At 42.5% G+C, this 19,485-nt stretch overlaps 1 protein-coding gene across 9 annotated transcripts in view; it reads left to right on the forward strand.

The window, feature by feature from the left end:
* Positions 1-19,485, forward strand: part of CCDC88A (coiled-coil domain containing 88A) — a 192,637-nt gene that overhangs the window by 144,541 nt on the left and 28,611 nt on the right. For all 9 annotated transcript variants that reach the window (XM_019549268.1, XM_019549270.1, XM_019549272.1 and 6 more), the window contains exons 18-23: positions 1,458-1,634; positions 3,596-3,757; positions 11,798-12,075; positions 12,272-12,415; positions 14,668-14,854; positions 17,283-17,428. In XM_019549268.1, coding sequence (XP_019404813.1) covers positions 1,458-1,634; positions 3,596-3,757; positions 11,798-12,075; positions 12,272-12,415; positions 14,668-14,854; positions 17,283-17,428 — 1,094 coding nt within the window. The remainder of the gene's footprint in view (positions 1-1,457; positions 1,635-3,595; positions 3,758-11,797; positions 12,076-12,271; positions 12,416-14,667; positions 14,855-17,282; positions 17,429-19,485) is intronic.

Genomic DNA, 19,485 nt, shown 5'->3' on the forward strand with positions numbered 1-19,485 from the left:
CCCCCCCAGACAAGCCATGGCTCCATCCAACGCCCTACCCTGCCCCAGCTGTGCAATGCCTGCCCCAGCCCCACCCCCACTCCCTCCCTCACCATGAGGGCCTAGATCTGCCCCCCCCATTCCCTTTCCCCTCCCCCACAAGAGACTTACCAGCTGTTTCTGGCTGCTCTCCATGCTGTGCATGAATGTTGTGCGTCTCCAGAGGCTTTGGGGGGCACAGTGAACTCCCACAGGCGGCGGCAGCAGCAGCATTGTCAGCAGGGGGAGCGTGGTGGCAGTGAGCTTCTGCAGGTTGCCATGGCACTGTGGGGGTGGCGGGGAGCAAGCAAGTGCCAACCAGCTGTCAGCGACCACCCACAGATGCTGTAAGCAGCGGCTAGTGGCAATCAGGAGCTGCCCACAAATCCCGTCAATGGTGAGGGGTTGGGGGTGTGGTGAGTGGCAAATGCCTGCAGGCGCCACCAGCAGTGTTGGTGTTGCTTTTTCCTGGGGATGCACCGTCAAGCTCAAGGGGTGCATGTACACCTGCATGCACCCCCTAGACATGGCCAACGATGCTGCAGTTCTGTGCTCCTGGCTGCCTGCATGCTGCTCCGTAGCTGCGTGCACGTACGGGGTATTGGCCATATTATCAGCCACAGCAGCCAAAAAAAGGCGATTGCCGATACTGTCGATTTTTCCTTATATTGGTGCTGATCCAATACATCAGTGCACCTCTAGATAAAATCTAAAATAAGTGAGAAGATTGACAGATTGTAGATAATGTTATATATCACAGGCCAGCGAATATTTCCTCAATGATGGTGCGTGAAAAGAATAATTTGACTGAACTTGGGTCTTGATTTGAAAAAAGATCCCCGTTTCCGAAGAAACACAGAATTTTATGATGCAACTTACAAACATTTAGAATGGGATAGCCAAATATGAAATGTACCCTTCTAGATTGTTGTAGGTAACAACCTACTCCATCAGATGCATCTGATTAAGTATATTGTTGCCTACAAAAGTGCATGCCTTTCTGAGCCAGTTAGCCTCTTAAATTGTCACCCTGACCTTCCTTCTGCTTGACTTGAGAATAATGTGGCTAATCATCCTCTTCTAAAGTTGAAGGTACAGTAGAATGTAAATAAAGAGAATGTATCAAATACATAATAGTCAGGGGTGCAGTTATTTCTGCTTTGCTGGAAACGTCAATTTCAAAAGTTTTAAGAAGTGCTCATCATGGCTCAGTGTCAGTATCTATCCTATATATCTATTTTGCATATACCTCCCCCTCACTCCAATACGTATACATAGGCAAACACAAAATTAAATGATCAAATTATGTCGTAAAATATAAATACTAAAATATTCGTGCAGTTTTCCATTTTGTTCAAGCTACGATGGTTATGTAATTGAGAAGATGCTTGTTTTTAATTATTTATTTTCTTTTTAAAAATTGTCTTGAATGATTTTAGGTGAAAAAAAACTATGAAGCCCTCAAACAAAGACAGGAGGAGGAAAGAATGGTACAGAATTCTCCCCCAAGGACTGGTGAAGAAAGTCAGTCTGTCAATAAATGGGAAAAGGAAAATCAAGAAACTACCAGAGAACTATTGAAAGTTAAAGATAGATTAATTGAAGTAGAAAGGAATGTAAGTTGTTTTAATGTTCACTTGTTTTATGTTAGGTGTTCCATAAACATGAGAGAGAAGATTCCTAAGAACTTCAAATTATTGTCTAATTGGGGAGCCTAGCAGATATGAATTCATTAAGGTTTCTGAGACACTTGGATTCTGCAGTGATGAGACGCAAAGAAAACTCATGGCCAAAATTAAAAAAGAAAAAGAGTACCAAAAATTTCATAGATGGGACCTAGGGATATGAAAGGTTAAATGTTTAAACAACAAGTATATTTATACTGATAATGCATTACCAGTTAATGTTTAGTGTGGGGCAAGGAAGGGAAGTAGTGGGGTGCCTCAAGACCAGGAAGGCAGGAGGGAGGTGCGAGGGGGAGGGGGACTAGTACCCATACCTACTCTTCCCTCCATCCCAGTGTGCTAGCAGCTGGAGCATGCTGGGAAAGCCCCTCACCTGCTGCTACTGCCTGCAGCTTCACATGGGCTGTGTTGTCAGGTGGGGCTTGCTGCCACCCCTCTCTCTCTTCCCCTCCCGCCCCCCTCCACATCAAAGGCCTGCCACCTTCTTCTTTCATTCACCTTTTGAAAATCTTCCAAATCTAGCTTTTTAAAATTCCATCTTGTCCTATAGTAATAATTTACTATACTTGCTTTGTGTGTTATAGGCTGATTTACAAATTTGTTCCACTTCTCTCAGTTTCTATTAATCTGTCTTGAATCCCTGTATCCATACACAGATTGAATTCTGAAAGCATCCAAATTGATCTATATTGATTGTTAAGAGTTGTGTCTTTTTGTATGTGCTTTGAAAAGTGTTCTCCAGAGCAGCGTTTCCCAACCTTTTTCGTCCCACGGCACACTTAGCTAAATGAAAAAGCACCATGGCATACCAGATGCGGGGTGGGGGTGGCCAGCCAGCCAGTATTTTGGGCTGGAGCCACACTCCCCGTCTGTCTGTGTCCACAGCAACAGCAGGTGGGGGTGGGGCTTCAGCCAGGCAGGGGGAGCCCAAACTGCTGTGGCACACCTGGACGTGACTGAAACGCTGGTCCAGAGTAAGGTTAGAGTTACTTTCTATTCTGAGAATTCATTCATATCTCTAAATCTCCCAGAAAAAAAAAGTCTTTTGTTCTTGAATTTTTGCAATTCTAGTTCTTGGAATAGGAACATTTTAAAGAAAATTTTGAGAAGTATTGGACAAATTGTTTCAGAGATTAGAGATTAAATCCTTTCTCCCTGAAGATACTGTCTGAACTTTAATTGGATTTAAGGGGACCAGAATTTCACCTTTGGAATTTAGAGATGAAGGGTGAACAGGTTCAGTTTTTGTAGCATTTCATTTTTTAAGAAATGCCTAGCCTAGAAATTTCACATGTTTTATTAGGTAGGGCTCAATGACATCTGATCAGTTAGACCTTTTGAAGAGGATTGGTGAAAGCTTCCAGCTATTTATGAAACACTGGAAACTGTTATTGTTCTTGCATAGCTCTGTCTTCAGTATGTGGACATAAACACACTGTCTTTGCTTCCTACCTACCATCTCAATGTGCAGAAGTACACACTCTTTTCCTCTCCCCTGCTTGTTCCTTTCCATCTCCACATATATCCTTTCTACTAGTGCATACACATGAGAGTGCCACGCAGGAAAGAGTGTGCATCTCTTCCCCTTTCCCACTGGCATCCTTATCTGATCCCTTTGTGTGCATGTAAATATAATTTTTCTGCTTATTCCCAAATCTCCCAAACAGTCTTCATTACCCTCCAAAATGGAGAGGAAAATTTTCAGGTAACATTTCCACATTGTTCAGATACCTGAACAATTTCCTCTTTTGTGATTTAAAGGGAAACTCTTAAATGCAGCCTGGTTGTATTTAAAGCAGATATTACCATAGTAGAATAATGCAATGTGTAAATTGCTGGTGCATGAGACTCATTTTCAGTGCCTTTTTTTTTTTTTTTTTTTTTTTTAAAAGAATGCTACTCTGCAGGCAGAGAAACAAGCACTGAAAACTCAACTAAAGCAACTTGAGACACAGAACAATAATCTACAAGCTCAGATTCTGGCACTTCAGAGACAGACTGTTTCTTTACAGGAGCAAAATACTACCCTGCAAACTCAAAATGCCAAGCTTCAGGTTATGTTTTTTATTTTACTTTCCCCCGCCATGTGTTTAAAGAGAGATTTCAGGACTCTTCTTTCTGCCAAGTGACTTTTTTTTAGCTGTACAGCAGTAGTAGGTACAATGGCAATCAAAGTAATAAATCAAAGCTTTGCAATTTATGCTCAGGAGATAAATGTACTTTGTCATTCAGGATGGAATCTGTTTCCTTCTTTTTTCTAAGTCACATATTTTTACCTGTGGTGTTTTTGGTGCATAACTATGTGTGCACGCCCATTCTAGATGCCTCTTTGCATCTCAGTCAAAAAAAATATAGCTGGTCAGAAACTCATGAGTAGTAGATATTGGATTCTAGAAAAGAATCCTTTCATGTTTTAGCTCCAATAGCGAAGTAATTAGGGAACTTACTCAGGAAGCAGGAGATCTAGGTTTAAGACCCCTCTCTACCTGCCTTACTCAGGGGGATGTTGAACCTACATCTCTGATTTTCCAGCACAGTATTCTAATTGCCACACCACAGGTCAGGGATTAGCCTCTACTCATGCTTGTTTTGAGACTGGTTCTCTGAGGACAGTCAAGAGAGCCCAAAGGAACAAGCAAGCTAGGTGGTGTGTGGCTTAGTGTGATAGCTGCTGGTGTAGAAAGGATAGTCTGGCTTCTAGTCTGGACTCCCAGTGAGGAAGAAAACTTCCCTATTAAACTGTCCTTCATTAATTGATGATTAAATGCAAGGGGCAGCAGCTCAGGATTGCTGTCACTTTCCCTCATCATTTTTCCAGGACAGTCTCAGATAAGCACATATGTGGGCTATGGGCTACATGAACATAACTGTGTACAAGCCTGGCCAATGCAGTCTGTTCATGCTCAGTATATATCTGCAAGCTGATGCATTCACAGTGAAAGCAAAAGTCAATAACAGCCAGGTCGATGGCCAGGAAACTATCATTTAGATGCACAAAGGGAAGATTCCACCCTCAGTCTCCAACATTCTATTTTACCTTATCTTTTCATGTAGTGGAAAGGTGTTAAAAGTGCACCCAAGAACCAGTATACTATTTATAGAACCATAGGATCATAGGAAAGTAGGGCTGGAAGGGACCTCGCATGGTCATCTAATCCATCCCCCTGATCAGGGCAGGAGCATCCCTGATTAAACATTCTCAGCCAAGTGTCTTGTCTAACCCATATTTAAGTCATTCATATTATTTTATATTTTAACATATTATATGTTTAATATTTTTATATGCGAGTTAGAATTAATAAAATCTAAAATTGCACGTAATACTAAAAAAAAAGAAAGTGTGAATGCATTGAAAGAGAGCTTGCAAAAGAGATTGGAAATTAATGAGATGAGATTTTATCAGGATAATCCAGTTACGGAAATAGAGTTAATATTCACATGCATAACTTTGACCTTTGAGAAAATCAAGGATTAATTCTAAATGCCAGCCCTCCCTCTCTACTTACCTATTTAAATATGCAGTTTTTTTTCAGTATATTAAATTATCCTGCAGTTGCATCTGCTTTCTAGGGCTCTGAAAATTAAGGAGTGTTAAATAGTATAATATCTTCCATTTAACGAGAACTGGTAAACAAAATGGTATATGTGATCAAGCACGAACAGAATTTAGAAGTTAAAGGACATCTAGAGGAATGGATGAACAACTCCTGACAGTCAAGAAATGAGGAAGGGGGGGTTGGTTACATATACTAAGGAGGAGGATACAGTTCTGTTCCAAATGCAGTTTATATATGACACACTGAAACCTGATTAGTGATCATTTCTCTTCATTATAGTTGTCGAAGCTGTGAACAAAACAGAACTCTAATGTACATGTTTATCCTACCTGGTTTTGGTATATTCAGAGAAGGCATTTAGTAATAGAATAAATCAGGGCTGTCCAGCTCATGGCCCACAGCTTGCAGCTCCTAGGTTCCCAGCAGCCTAGGTGTTGCTTTCCCCATTGCTCTCCTATTACTGGTGCTGGCATCTTGGGGCTTTCTCTAGCTTCTGCTTCCTTCTTGCAAGGCAGCCCATGGAGCCCAGGGAGTGCATGCTGGAGGGAGTAGGGGCGGGGAGAATGTGGCCTTGTCAGGCTGCTCAGGAGCTCTGCAGCCCCTGACTGCACAGAAGTTGGAAAGCTCTGGTATAAATAATGACCTTACTATAGAAATTCATATATATGTATCCCTTCTTGAATGACCTATTCAGTATTTTGTTCAGAGAGAAAGTAGCCATCCATAAAAAAAATAAAAATTAAAAAGTAGTAAGCATCCAGAGCTTGATATGAAGACCCCCATGAGACAATCTGGAGGCAAGCATTGAAGGACAGACAGTCTAGAGCAGCATCTCCTGGTGTCTGAGCATGAGCATTCTCAGGCCTTCTTAGTCCTCTCTCTCCCTCCTGTTACATGCTGCTGCTGTTGCTGTTTCCTTTTGCCTGCCTATAACACTGCTGGGTCACAGGTAGTTAATTGTTATTGTTAGTCAGACTTTTTACTGGCAACTAAACTTTTTTACTATGATTGGTGTTAAACCCTTAAAAATCAAACCTGAACTTTGTCTCAAGTCTAGCAGAATGGTTACATTTCCATTATACAAAACAGGTGCTAGTAAAAACATGTGCCAATAAAATTTTTTCATTGGCACTAAAAAGTTTGCAACTTACCAGTTTAAAAAAACAAAAAAAAAAAATTTGTCTTGGGTTGACCACCCTGGACTCAGATAGCAATGGGTATGTGGGCAGTGAGGTTTGACATTAGTCATGAGGCATGGGATCAAGAGCAGATAAGGGCAAGTGCCAGAAGCAAGGGTCAGGAGCCAGCAGCTAAGAGCAAGGGGGGGTCAGGAACCAGCAGTACATAAGTTGGAACCAGGAGCCAGAAACATAGGGCTAGACAGGAAGGCATCTGTCCTGCAAAGAGCTTCCTGGGCACTGAAAAGGCTGCTTATAAAATAGGCAGCCATGCTCATACAAAGTAACTAGTGCCAGCTGAAGGTTGTTTTTGATGTGGCCTTCTTAGAAGCAAAAGGCAGAGTCTTTCAGAATCTGTGAAGGAGGTGGTATTTCTTGGACAACAGTGAATTTATCAGTAGCTGGTCTTGGAAAGGACAGGGACACCCTACCTACCCTAGAGAGCTGAAGAAGAAGTATGGAGCATGAAATTGGAGAAGTCTCACTGGTGAACTTCTAGCACTTCCACACAAGCTGGGGGAAGGGGCATGACATGCTCCAGCTCATGTTCCTAGAACATGCTCATGCTCTAGGGTAGACAGGCCCAGAATTGACTTTGTGGCTGTTTCATCATCTGAAACTACATACCATATTTACTCAATTCCAAGACAAAGCTTTTTCCCCATTTAACATGGCAGGGAAGCCCTTGGCCTTGGAATTGAGTATGAGTAGTTGGGGGGCAGGCAACTACTTTATTTCCAGCCCTGACCTGAGCTGCTGCCTGCCCTCCTGCAGTGTTGGGGGCCCCCTCCTGCCTCTTCCCCTACTTCCCCCTCTGCCCTCCCCGCCTTATTCTTGCTGCAGTGCTAGCAGGCTCCATCCCCACTCTAGCCGGGGGCAGGGTGCATAGCCCCAGCCTGGTCCAGTTGCTAAGTTCTGCTGCCCCTGCTGTTGCAAGTGTTGGCTGGTAGGGAGAACAGGAGGCAAAGAGCAAGCTGCTTAACCCCTCCCATACCTGTTTTACCTCACTGCTCTCTACCTACTGCTTTCCACTGCTTCCCCTACTACCTGCCTCCCATTGCTTGCTACTTGCCACTTTTCCTGCTGCAGCAGTAGGGGAGTGTGACAAAGTAGGGCTCCCTGACTAGCAGCAATGCTGGTTTCCCCACTTTCTTTTGGGTACACCACCCACCTGACTCTCATGCCATGCCTTGTTCTTAATTAATCACAATGTTAATTAAGGCAGGACGCTGTCCATTCTTGCCCCGATGCCAGGGGGCGCTATCTGTGGCTCCAGTCCTCCCCTCCACTGCAGTCCAAGCCTCGCAGATGGCATCCAGGTGTTAATCTTACCGGCCCCACAATCCTCCTATCAGGACTCCAAGATCCCTCCAACCAGGTGGCCTACCCTGCCCTCATTTGCAGCTGCCTAGCTCCCTGAAACTATTTCCTCTCCTGGGCATGGTCCCCCCCAGACTGTGGCCACACAGGCCCTGGCCTTGCCTCCAAGGCCAGTCAGAACCCCAGGCCCTCAGCTCTGTGTGTCCCTTGCGGTGGGCCCCTGGCCCTTTTGACCATTCAGGTCCTGGTGCCTTTGTTGACTAGGCCTCTACATCAGGCCTCTGAGCTTCTAGCCCCACCCTTGCTCCTGGGTCTGCCTTCCAGGCCTACTAGGAGTTAACGCACCCAGTTGTGGGAGCTGGGGTAACTCACACCTGGTGTTCCAGGGTCTCACAGGGACTCTCACTCCCCTCTTGGAGCAGCATGTCATCTCTCTTTCTCTCCCCCCCTCCATAGTGGGCTCTTAGCCCTCAGGTTTTCTCCCCCTTCACAGGGGTTCCTCCTCTCTGCCCCCTCACTTGGGCCACAAGGTTTTCCTCCCCAATGGGCTCAGGTAGGGCTGTGCCTGGCCCCAACTACCTTTCCTCAGGGTCTTGCACCCCACAGGGCGCAAGTGTCTGCAGCTGTGCCTGGCCTCTGCTACCTTACTTCTCAGGGTCTTTCACCGTGCAGAGCTCAGGTGTCTGCAGCCATGCGTGGCCCTACTACCTCCAATGTGACCAGACCCACCCAAAGGTGAGGGCTAGGATTAATACCCGCCTTTCACCAGGGTGATCACTGTCCTGGCATTTCCTGGGGGCTTCTGCACCACAGAGCCCCACCAGGCCACCCACTCTTGGCAGGGTGCAGTTTTAGGTCATGCCCAGGACCAGGAGCCTCCTAGCCATCCCCTACAGCTCCTGCCCTTACCTCCAGGATGCTTCAACCAGCCTTACAGCCAGGCAACGTTGCTGCCTGCCTGCTAGCAGGGAACTGATCTGTTTGTATGGGCGGCCAGAGATTTAAAATGGCCACCCCAATCAAGCACCTGCTGGCTGCTTGGCTCCAGTCTTAAAGTGGCAGGCACCCACAGTGCCCTGCCACACACCTTCCCCCTTAAAATAGTACCTGGGGGAGGTTTCCCTGGTGCTCCTCCAAAGCAGGCTGCACTCAGAGCCTGTGACAGCCCTCAAGTGGCGAGCACCCCAAAGGTGCTCCGCCACACACCTTCCCCCTTAAAAATGACATCCAGGGGCTTCACTTGGCTGCCTTCCTTGCTTGCTCTGCCCCAGCCTACTGCAGCCCCTGCCACGTGGTGAGCACCCCGAAGGTGCTCCACCACAGGGAGGAACAAATTTAAGATGACCCTCCCAATAATTAGGTTCTATACATGGAAAATTATAATAAACTAGCCAACTGCCGGTAGAGGGGGTGGCAGTCAGGGACGGAGTCCCGTGTCCACCCTCCAGTCCAGGCTCGCTCCCCACTTCCCTCCTGCCACTTAGGGTCTTGGCGTGCTCCCCACTTCCCTACCATGGCAACGGGGGGAAGGGAGGAGTGGGCTCAGGCCCAACACAAGGGGGTGTGGGGGAGGAAAGTGGGAAGAAGTCGGCTTGATGTGCCGGCTGGGGGGTGGAGCAGCAGGCCCTGGTGAACACAGTGGTGGTGGGGGGATAGGAGCGGGCTCAGGGCTGACCTGGGGCGGGGGGGTTGGAGGGGAGGAGTGGGCCTGGGCCCCAGGGGGAGGAGGCCTGCTCCTCCCCTCCCCCCATCGCTGCTGCATCAGACTGGGCCCGCTGCTCCCCCCACCAATGCCGCAGTGGGCCGGCTTTTCACCCCCACCCTTGGGCCCGCTCCTCCTCCCCCCCATGGTGGGTCTGGGCCTGCTCCCTCCCTTCCAGGGCCACTCCCCTGTTCCCCCCCTGCAGCAGCGGGGGAGGGCAGGAGTGCACATAGGCCCACTCCTCCCTTCCCCACTGCCGCAGCCATCCTGGGCCTGCTTCCCCCTCCCACACTGGGCTTGGGGTCTGGGCTTGCTCCACGCTGCAGTGCCACCGGCTCCAAGTAGTTTCAATCAGCCAATCAGAGTGCAAATAAAGTGTTATGGACAGATAGGCTAACTAAGGCTTTTATAATATTAGAATGTATAAGTTTTCCATGTTGTCTTAAATTCATTGTCATCTTGGATTCAGCTAAATATGATATGTCTTAGATGTAGGAGTCTTCTTAATTGAATCTCACTCTGCGTTGTTTGGACAAAATGATCCTTAGAATCACTTCAGCATCATCCCTAAATTAATTTCCATCTTACATATATTTCAAGAAGTAGTCCTCCTGTGGATCTGCCCCAACCCTTCAGGTCTGAAGGAGGAGCTCTTTTCCAGTCTGGATATTTGTCAGAACTTCAAAGGATAGACTGACTGTTTTAAGCTGTTTAGGAAGTCCAAACATTAGGTCAAGCATTTCAGAACCCTACAGTCTAAGGAATCTTATACCTGTGTCTAACCTCAGGGTCCGTTGCTAAGAGTAATGATGTTGTAGTAGTGACTTCAAGCATAGACAGAAATGTGTTTCTCTGTGAGAAGATCTGAAATGTCTCCACTAAGTACACTCTTTCAGCAAGCTTTGCAATGTAGACACCCCATCATAAGCTGATGGATATTTGGCAGGAGGACACTTTTATTGAGGAACCTCTGCAGAAACTATGCACTCAGATACTGTTGTTTAATTTTATTTCCAATTACCCCCTAGAATAGGCTGTATTGATTGCAGTCCTATTATGATGAATATGTGGACATTAATTTAGTAAAAGGTAGGAAAAATATCATGTTTTCTTGCATACAATGCACACCTTTTTCCTCAAAAATCACCCTTCCCCCCAATTAGTGTGCATGTATTAAGTAGGGAATCTGATTTTCTGACTGTGATACAAGCACCCTGGTTGGAGTCCTGATTACACAGTGCAGGAGCTGTTGCATTACTATTCAGGCAGCTAAGGAAATCATTTGACTTAGAGGCTTGTTGTTTGTCACTCCAGAGGTGTTAACAGTCCATCTCTCCTTTTTTTAAGGATCTTGACATTCCACTAATCAGGCTAACCTTTCTTAGAGCAACTTTGCTGACTGCCAGCAGCTTCTGGTCTTTCTTCTATATCACAGCCTTGAAGACTCATTATAGAGCCACCCGTGTACACCAGTCTTTAGCAACAGCTAGAGTTTTAGCTTTAATTAAGCAGGAAATTGAGGGCAAGTCAGCTGAAGATAAGGCTCTGTTTTCGCTCTATGCAACCATAACTTTGGAGTAGCCTTTTTTTCCCCCTTCATCCTGCCTTCCAGAATCAGGGTGTGTATTATATTCAGGGACATGTATGCAAGCAAATATGGTACTTGTGTCTACTTGAAAAAATTCCTTTCTTTTAGTAAGAATGTCAAAGATCCAGCCCGTACGGTAAAAATATATTTAGTGATTTAAGGAGGGATAACCACTGTCATCTAAAACATTTTGGAAACAGAGTTGTCAATCTCAATGCTCAAAGAAGGGAAGGCATCTCTTCTGGAAAGCATATAAGTAGAACTTTCAAGTTACCCATATGCTATAGTATTTTTCTCAATGGAGACTAATGTAATGTAAGCGTATACATAAGTGCTTTCTTTAATTGTGGCCCTGAAGATGTAGACCAGATTGTAAAGTTTTAAATAAAATGTTCCATTTAAATTTATTATTAGCAAAATCTAGTCCCTTTGAAAGCTGTTAGGTAATGGAATAATTAGGAAAATAACATTTGTGAGGTCACAGAAATATTTACAAGTAAATTAAATTTTACTCGGGAGTTGGACTAGATGACCTCCTGAATTCCCTTCCAACCCTAATTTTCTATGATTTTATGAAATGCACCAAGAAAATAATTAGCTTGCAGTCCTTCATTAGGAGTAATAAACTAGAAGACCAAGAAGGTCATTTGGAGCCTTCAGCAATATACTCTTCCACACTTTCATCATCAGCAATAATAAATTAAAATGAACTTTATTCTTCTACCCATATCTACTGTTTATAACTACAGGTTGAAAATTCTACCCTTAATTCTCAAAGTACATCTCTTATGAATCAGAATGCACAATTGTTGATCCAGCAGTCTGCTTTAGAAAATGAAAATGAATCCATTCTCAAGGAACGGGAGGATCTGAAATCACTGTATGATTCACTTGTTAAAGATCATGAAAAACTGGAACACCTTCATGAACGTCAGGCTTCTGAATATGAATCTCTAATTGCCAAACATGGAAGCCTCAAGTCTGCACACAAAAATCTTGAGGTGGAACATAAAGACCTAGAAGATAGGTAATCTGGTTTGTTAATGCCTCGTGTGAAGTTCAAAATCTGTTGTTCTTAATAATGTGAAAACTCGTTTGTATAATTGCAATAATTAAAATAGATCTTGTATCTTGGGAGTAAAAAAAGACCATGACATTTGAATTCTTAATCATATTAATTCTAGGAGATGTAAACAAAGCCTTTATGTTAACCTTGTTTGCAGGTACAATCAGTTGCTGAAACAAAAAGTGCAATTAGAAGAACTGGAAAAAGTGCTCAAGATAGAACAAGAGAAAATGTTGCAGCAAAATGAAAAACATGAAAAGGTAGCAGCAGAATACAAAACACTTCGTGATGAAAATGATAGGTATGGCAAAATTCTGATGTTATCAATGTTTAAATAATATATATATAAAATAAAACACCTACATTTTCACAGGAATATTGTGTCTATTGTTTAAACAAATGTAGTGTACTTTGAAGTCAGTACCCAAGACTGGGTGAGCAGAACCATTTGTTGTATGTCACACTTTAGACACAATATTAGATCCCCAGTATGTTTGCTTATAGGAGGCTTCTGGGTGCTTATGATTGTTGACAAAGTCAGGTGAAAGTCTAAATATAATATAGAAGCTTATCTTTAGTCACCATTTATTTTATTATTTTTATTTTTATTTTTTATTTTTTACAAAAACGTGGGTCATTAGATGACTAAAAAACTTGATGCCATTGTGCATGCACCCTGACCCTGGATGTCGGTACATGTGCTTCTAAGATTCCTGGGGTGCTCTCACACCTTTAGAGTTGCCTTCTGCCCCAAACTCTTCCTGCTGTCTGCTGCTTGACCGCTGAGAAACAGCTGAGATGTGCCAGAGGCTAACTCCTTGTCCTTATGTCATCTCAGTCTTACCAGTCTCACCCAGTTGTTGCCAGCTGTTACCAGAGGGAATGTTGTCAGCTGTAAGAATCATACCCATGTCCAGTCATATGATCAGAAAATATAATTCCTTAGAAAAGGCTTGCTGATATGGTCAAATGCTCTGAAATCACAGTTATCACTGACCAAGTGGGTTAGAAAAGATTTATTATTAAAAAAAGATCAACCATAAGAAATCAGTAACCACATACAGACAAGACATAAGAATAAATGGATGAAGAAAGTCAAACCAATAACCTGTTCTTACCCTGCAACTTAAATCCAGAAATGCATTTCCTACTCAAATCAACAAGTTAGAAAACAGCCCCTACATCTCCTGTCAGCTTCCTTTACTGAGTGCCAGCAGCCTTCCTTGTACCCAGGCAAACAAGGTTCTTTAGGTAAATGTGTTATTTTTTATTAGACCAACTCAGCAGTTGGAAAACTGTTTAATTGGTCTAATAAAAGATATCACATTTACCCAAAGAACCTTGTCTGCCTATGTCCGTAGAGACCAACACAGCTACAACCAACACTTCTTTGTATCCAGGAAGATTAGAGACCCCACCCCCTGCTTTCAAGACAGGACTTACACATAGCTTCTTATCTGGCCATTTACAACGTCATCCATTGGAATTTTGGGGAGCACACACTACACATATAACTTCTTGCTTCCTCCTAAGAGAGGTGTTTATTAGACTTAAAAGTTTTTTCCTGATCTAATGAGCAGAAGAATGTGTATCCTTTCAGACATGAAGAATATTAATCAGATATACTGTCTCTCACATGATCATCCCCAAGTGGGAAATGCTTTTTCTATTCCTAGGTTCTAGTTATGTTAAAGTTTCTCTTTTTAAAATATAAAGTGTTCATTGTCTCCACAATGAAGGGGCTATTCCTGAGTAAACACATTCCTGTCAGATGCTAATTCTCAGCTGTTGCCTCTTCCAAGTATCAATAGAGGAGAAACACTTGAGTTAATCACTGCCCCACTAAAAACCTTCTTATAAACATTCAATATAAAGTTGTATCAAAATTACGTTTATATCAAATACCACAATTCTTACAGATATAAGAATAAGGCTGAACACAGCTTCATACTGTATATCTGTAGAGACTACATATGGCATATCAGTAAAACAACTTCAAAAAACCAGACAAGATGCCCCATGAACCCATTAAACTCATGACAGCCATATGTCATGGTTCACAAATTTCTTGGTCTAGCTGATTTCTTTACAGACTATTTTGTTTTGGTTCTCTTTTATCTTAATAAATAAAAGAATTGGATCCTAAACATACTCTATATAAAAAAAATAGTTTTCTTATTTTAACTATAGAAACTTCTAGCAGCACTTGGTTTTTTTCCCAGGAATTTTTAAGAAAGCTAATATACGAAAGATATTTATTTGTAAAAAGAAAAAAAGAAGACTGCCCATAATTTAAAGTATATTATTTCTGAGAAATAATAATTCCCATTTCTCAATGAAAACTGAATTTTCAAAGGTTAGAATATTTTGTTTTAAACTGACTGGTCATAAGAGTCTATGAATTAATATATATACTAATTTCCCAAAAAATGTTCATCAGCAGTCTTAAAAATAACATGGAATTATGGAAGCTATAAGCTTTAAAGAAGATTGTGGTAATAAATGCATATTACTTCATCTATATATGCTCTTCTGTGCCTCTTTTAATTACAGACTCAGTCACACATACAGTCAACTTCTGAGAGACAATGAAATTCTTCAGACTGACCATAAGAATTTGAAAAGCTTGTTGAACAATTCCAAATTAGAACAAACAAGGCTAGAAGCTGAATTTTCTAAACTGAAAGAACAGTACCAACAACTGGATATTACATCTACAAAACTGAATAATCAGTGTGAGGTAATTAAGAGGTTTACTGTCTTCTGATGATACTTTGGTTACGGTAGCATTTTAAATTCAGATAATTTTATGCAATGTACGTGCCTTTTTATTTTACTAATATATCTGCATAGCAGGCAGACATTGTCAGAGAATAATAATGAACCCAACTGTTTTATGATGTTGCTGTTTGGTATTGTTGTTTGAATGGTGCAGTTTTATATCTTGGGTTCTGCTGATACTTTGACCTATAGTCACAACTGTCCAGCACTTAATCTCATTTTTATACTCTCAAATCTTGTCAAATTTTGAACTTCTTTGCTTCTGATTTTCCAGGCCAGGCTGTTGTCTCATTCTCAGATTTTTTTGGAAAATCTCAATCAAAATGCATCAGCTGTTTCTTAAACTAAGATCAGCTAAAATGCTTTGTTATTCCCATTATGTAAATTCTTACAGCTGTTTTGTGAGCTGCTTTACGCCATCTTTGCTTTGGAATACACACTTGGAAATTTGTCAGAAAGGTCATCATTTTAGTGGCAAGGATGAACTATTTGATATCCCCTGTTAAAATCCACCCTTATCTGACAAAATTATATGCCTCTGAAAAATGGTTGCTATGAATGTTTACAACCTAGCGTAATTCAAGAACTGGAAAACTGTTTGTACTTTTTTAAAGTATATAGATCCTTATTCTGACTGCAGAGGATCAAATTCCTGGGGGCAGTTTGGGAGCATGTCACTTGCTGTACACCAAATAAGTTTCCTCCAGAAAATCTACAAAGAAAGGGATTGAGCATACAGGACCCTCCTTGCCAAACAGAAATTATTTAGTATTTATTCCAAAAAAATCATCTAACACTTCTCTGGTCCATTTCAAAAAAGAGAAAGCTCTGAGGTTCTGTCTCAGATGCATACATCATCAGTTGAGTCTCTGGCTAGGAGTCTAGCCCATTTAGGTGATGCTCATTCACAAAAGAAAAGTATGGGCACTCGCTAGGAATTTAGCCTCCAGTATTACCCAATTCCATACCTGAAGGTGGTAATCAAGCTGTTTCTCATCCCCCACACTGCATTGTGAGCTTAGTTGCAAATGGTTCTAAATAAGAAAAAAGATTATCTGATAGCAATGGAAATTTGTTACTTAAAATCAGAAAATAAATTGAAAAAGATAAAAAGGTCAGAAAACACAAGGCAAAAACCAGAAAGAACCTCAAAAGTCTTCACCTTCTCTGTGCATTGAAGCATTTTCCCAGGAAATGGAAACTCTCAGTTTCAAGAGCAGAACTACAAAATAGACATTCAGGAAAAGTTTCTTGGCCCCAGACTTGTTGATACCATGAGGAGGAAGGAAATGACCACCTCCCAGAGAAAGGAGGCATGGAAGCTAACCTTTCCAGTCAAAACAGAAACAAAACTTGCTGTTCCCTGTATTTCTCTTTTTAACATCATTAGGGAAGACTGGAAAACATGCTGTAGGAAAATGAAAGAATTGTCACTGTCTACCATGCCAGCCAGTCTAGTGGGTAGAGCCAGGAGTGGAACTGGTGAGTTGCAGGGGTAGGGCTTGGAAGCCACAAGTTGGGGACCAAATGCTAAGCCAGGGTCAAGAGCCAGAAATCAGAAGCCTCTGAAGGGTAATCCACAGGGCAGAGTCTAAGAGTAAGCCAAGCCAGGGTCAGGAGCCCAGGAGTCAGGTCTGCAGGGAGAATCCAAAGCCGAACTCCAGTAACAAGTCAAAAGCAGGGTCGGAAACCAGAGCTGCTCAGACTGAAGACCAGTGTGTTGTGCAGCAAGGCTCAGGTGCTGGAGGGGTTCTTTAGAAGCAGCTCCAATAGAAACTGAACATTATCCTAGAACCCCAAAATTTCTTCATCCTCACTATAATTGATCTAGCAAGTTGTATACCTGGGAAGGGATACCAGTTCCAACTGAGTGGTGGTTTTTTGTTTTGTTTTGTTTCTTCTTCTTAAAGAGACTATGCAGAAAGAAGGAATTTCAGCATTCCTTACTTACAGAGACAACTTTAAAGTTTCTTCAGTCTCCCTAGAAGTAACTTACTTTTCCTTGGCTCCAGTGTTTTGGTGCAATGATGTAATAAGCTTAACTTAAATAAAAATGAAGGAAAACTGTTCATGTGTTTGTACTGTATTATATGCTCCATAGGCAATAGTCAGAAAACTGGTGCAGAAATAGCCTATATTTCCACTGTTACATTTTCTTCTCTGTTAAAATGGATATGGTAGTTAAATTAACTAGCCCATCTACCTAATGTATCAATTGAACTTTTTTTATCATGGCATGCATTGATCAAGTGATTTTTGTTTTTCTGTCTGTTGTGTCTGACTCACTAAATTTTTTGTAAATTCTGATAATGTTTTCTAGATAACTCCAGAAAATTAGATGGTGTGCTCAGTTTTATACTTAAGTGCTGTTTTATATATTTTAACAGTTGCTTAGCCAGCTTAAAGGAAACCTGGAAGAAGAAAACAGACACCTGCTGGATCAAATTCAGACACTAATGCTACAGAATAGGACGTTACTGGAGCAGAATATGGAAAGCAAGGATCTTTTCCACGTTGAACAAAGACAGTACATGTGGGTACCAATAATTAGAAAACTGCTGTTCAACACTGTGACAACTACAGTTGGGTTAATATAGATGCAAATTAAAGAAACCCGCCTTCTATATTTTTATATGGTACAGGAATAACCTATTTCTCTAACTTTTCTTTACATAAAACATAGCTAAAGGAATTGAGTTATATGTGAAAAAAAATTAAAGTTTTTTTTTTTAAACTAAAAAAAAATAGCATAATATTTATTTATGGTTTAAACGCCTAATTGATAGTATTGGTTCATCCTTCCACTTCAGTTTAGAAAGAATCCAGCAGAGAGCAACAAAAAATTATTAGAAACATGACCTGTAAGAAAAGAATGGAAGAACTGGGAGTATTTAGTCTGAAAACGAGAAGACTGAGAAAAGTTTTGATAATCCCTCAAATACCTGAAGGATAGTTTTAAAGAGGATGAGTATAGACTGTTGTCTGTGACTGCAAGGGACTAGACAAGGGAGTGCTTAAATGGCAGCATAGGAAATTTAGGTTGTATATTAGGAAGTATCATCTCAGTAGGAAGGTTAAACATTGGAAAAGATTTCCTAGAGAGGCTGTAGAATCTCTATCTTCAGAAGTTTCTAGGACCATGTTAGACAAACACCTATCTGGAATGGTATAGACAGCGATGATCCTGCCTTGAGCAAGGGATTAGTCTAGAATACCTCCTGAGGTCCTTCAAGCCCTACTTTCTATGATTTAATCAAAGATTCTAGGGTCTTTTGATATTTTTGTTGCTTTTTTCCAGCAGAATTTTTTTGCTTCTTTTTGGCCATGTTTACAGGGTACATTTATTGTGTTCTAAAACAAGCTGCTCAATCATGTTAAGCAGGCTGCTTCCTGAATCAGAAGCAGTCTTGCCATTTCCGTGTAGTGCTTCAAAGGTACAGACAGAAATGGTATTTGTTGCGTGATCGTCCCTTAAAAGCTGAAGCCATGCCCAGACAGAAGAGCACAGCTGCAGAGCCCTCTAATTGCATAACAAATTAACCCTCATTGTATGAGGGCTCAAATGAAGCTGCTCCTTTGTGGAGTGACTGCAGTAATTTCTGTCTGCTCTGGCTACAGCAGAGCCCAGCCCAAGCTTATGTCTCCGTAAGGGAAGGGGAGAAGACAGGGGAGGGAGGTCCCTTCTGGGGTTTTCTCAGCCCTTCTGAAGTGGGCAGGCAGTGGATTGGAGCCCCTCACCTTAGGGGAGGGCTCCAATCTACCTCTCCCCCCACTCGAACACGGCTGATAAAGCCCCAGAACAACCTCCCTCCCCTGCCTTCTCCTCCTGCCCATTCAGAGACAGCAGTGGAGGTGGGGGAACGGAGCCAGGGATAGACACAGCCTGTCTCCCTGGATCACCTCCAAATTGGAACTGATCCTCCACCCTCCCAATATAACAGCTAACTTCTGTTGGATTGGGAGGGTCAGTCTAACTCATGGTGATTTCTGAATCGCCACGAGTTGGACCCAGGAGCTACACTTCTGTCTGCACCTCAAGTGAGCCAGCTGCCACTGAGTGATGGTACCAATTAAACTGCCTGTGATGCTACGTGGATATAGGTATCCTAATTCCAGCCTGCCCAGTGTTCTTGAGGATAGTGTTCTGGAACATGGCAAGTTTATCATGTAGATGGCCTCAGAGGCCATCTAAAGGAATTGTGCATTACTAAAACAGCCAGGGATGTGGCAGTGAGACATGCAGCAATGTAGTTCCTTTGGCTGTGCATCACTCACTGAAGTGTCAGCAATGTGAAGCTCTGTATGTGCTGTGAATTTCATGAGCTTACAGCACAGACTCTGCCCGAAGTCCTTGCTTTCAGCTCCAGAGCCTGCTGCTCTTTGCTATTCCCCTCTCTCCTTCACCCTTTCTTGTATTCTGTAGCAGGAGAAAGATGAGGAGCAGCATAAGTAGTGACAACTCAGCCCCTACTTTCACAGAACCTTGGGAGCTGTGCACTGCTGCTGCTCAGACCCTCTTTTCCCCTGCTGTTGAATTTGGGGATGATGGGGGAAAAGGAAGGGAAGACCAGACAGTAGCAAGCTGCAGAG

The sequence above is a fragment of the Crocodylus porosus genome, unplaced genomic scaffold (assembly GCF_001723895.1).
Source record: "Crocodylus porosus isolate Cpor-Errol unplaced genomic scaffold, CroPor_comp1, whole genome shotgun sequence".
Classification (NCBI taxonomy): domain Eukaryota; kingdom Metazoa; phylum Chordata; order Crocodylia; family Crocodylidae; genus Crocodylus; species Crocodylus porosus.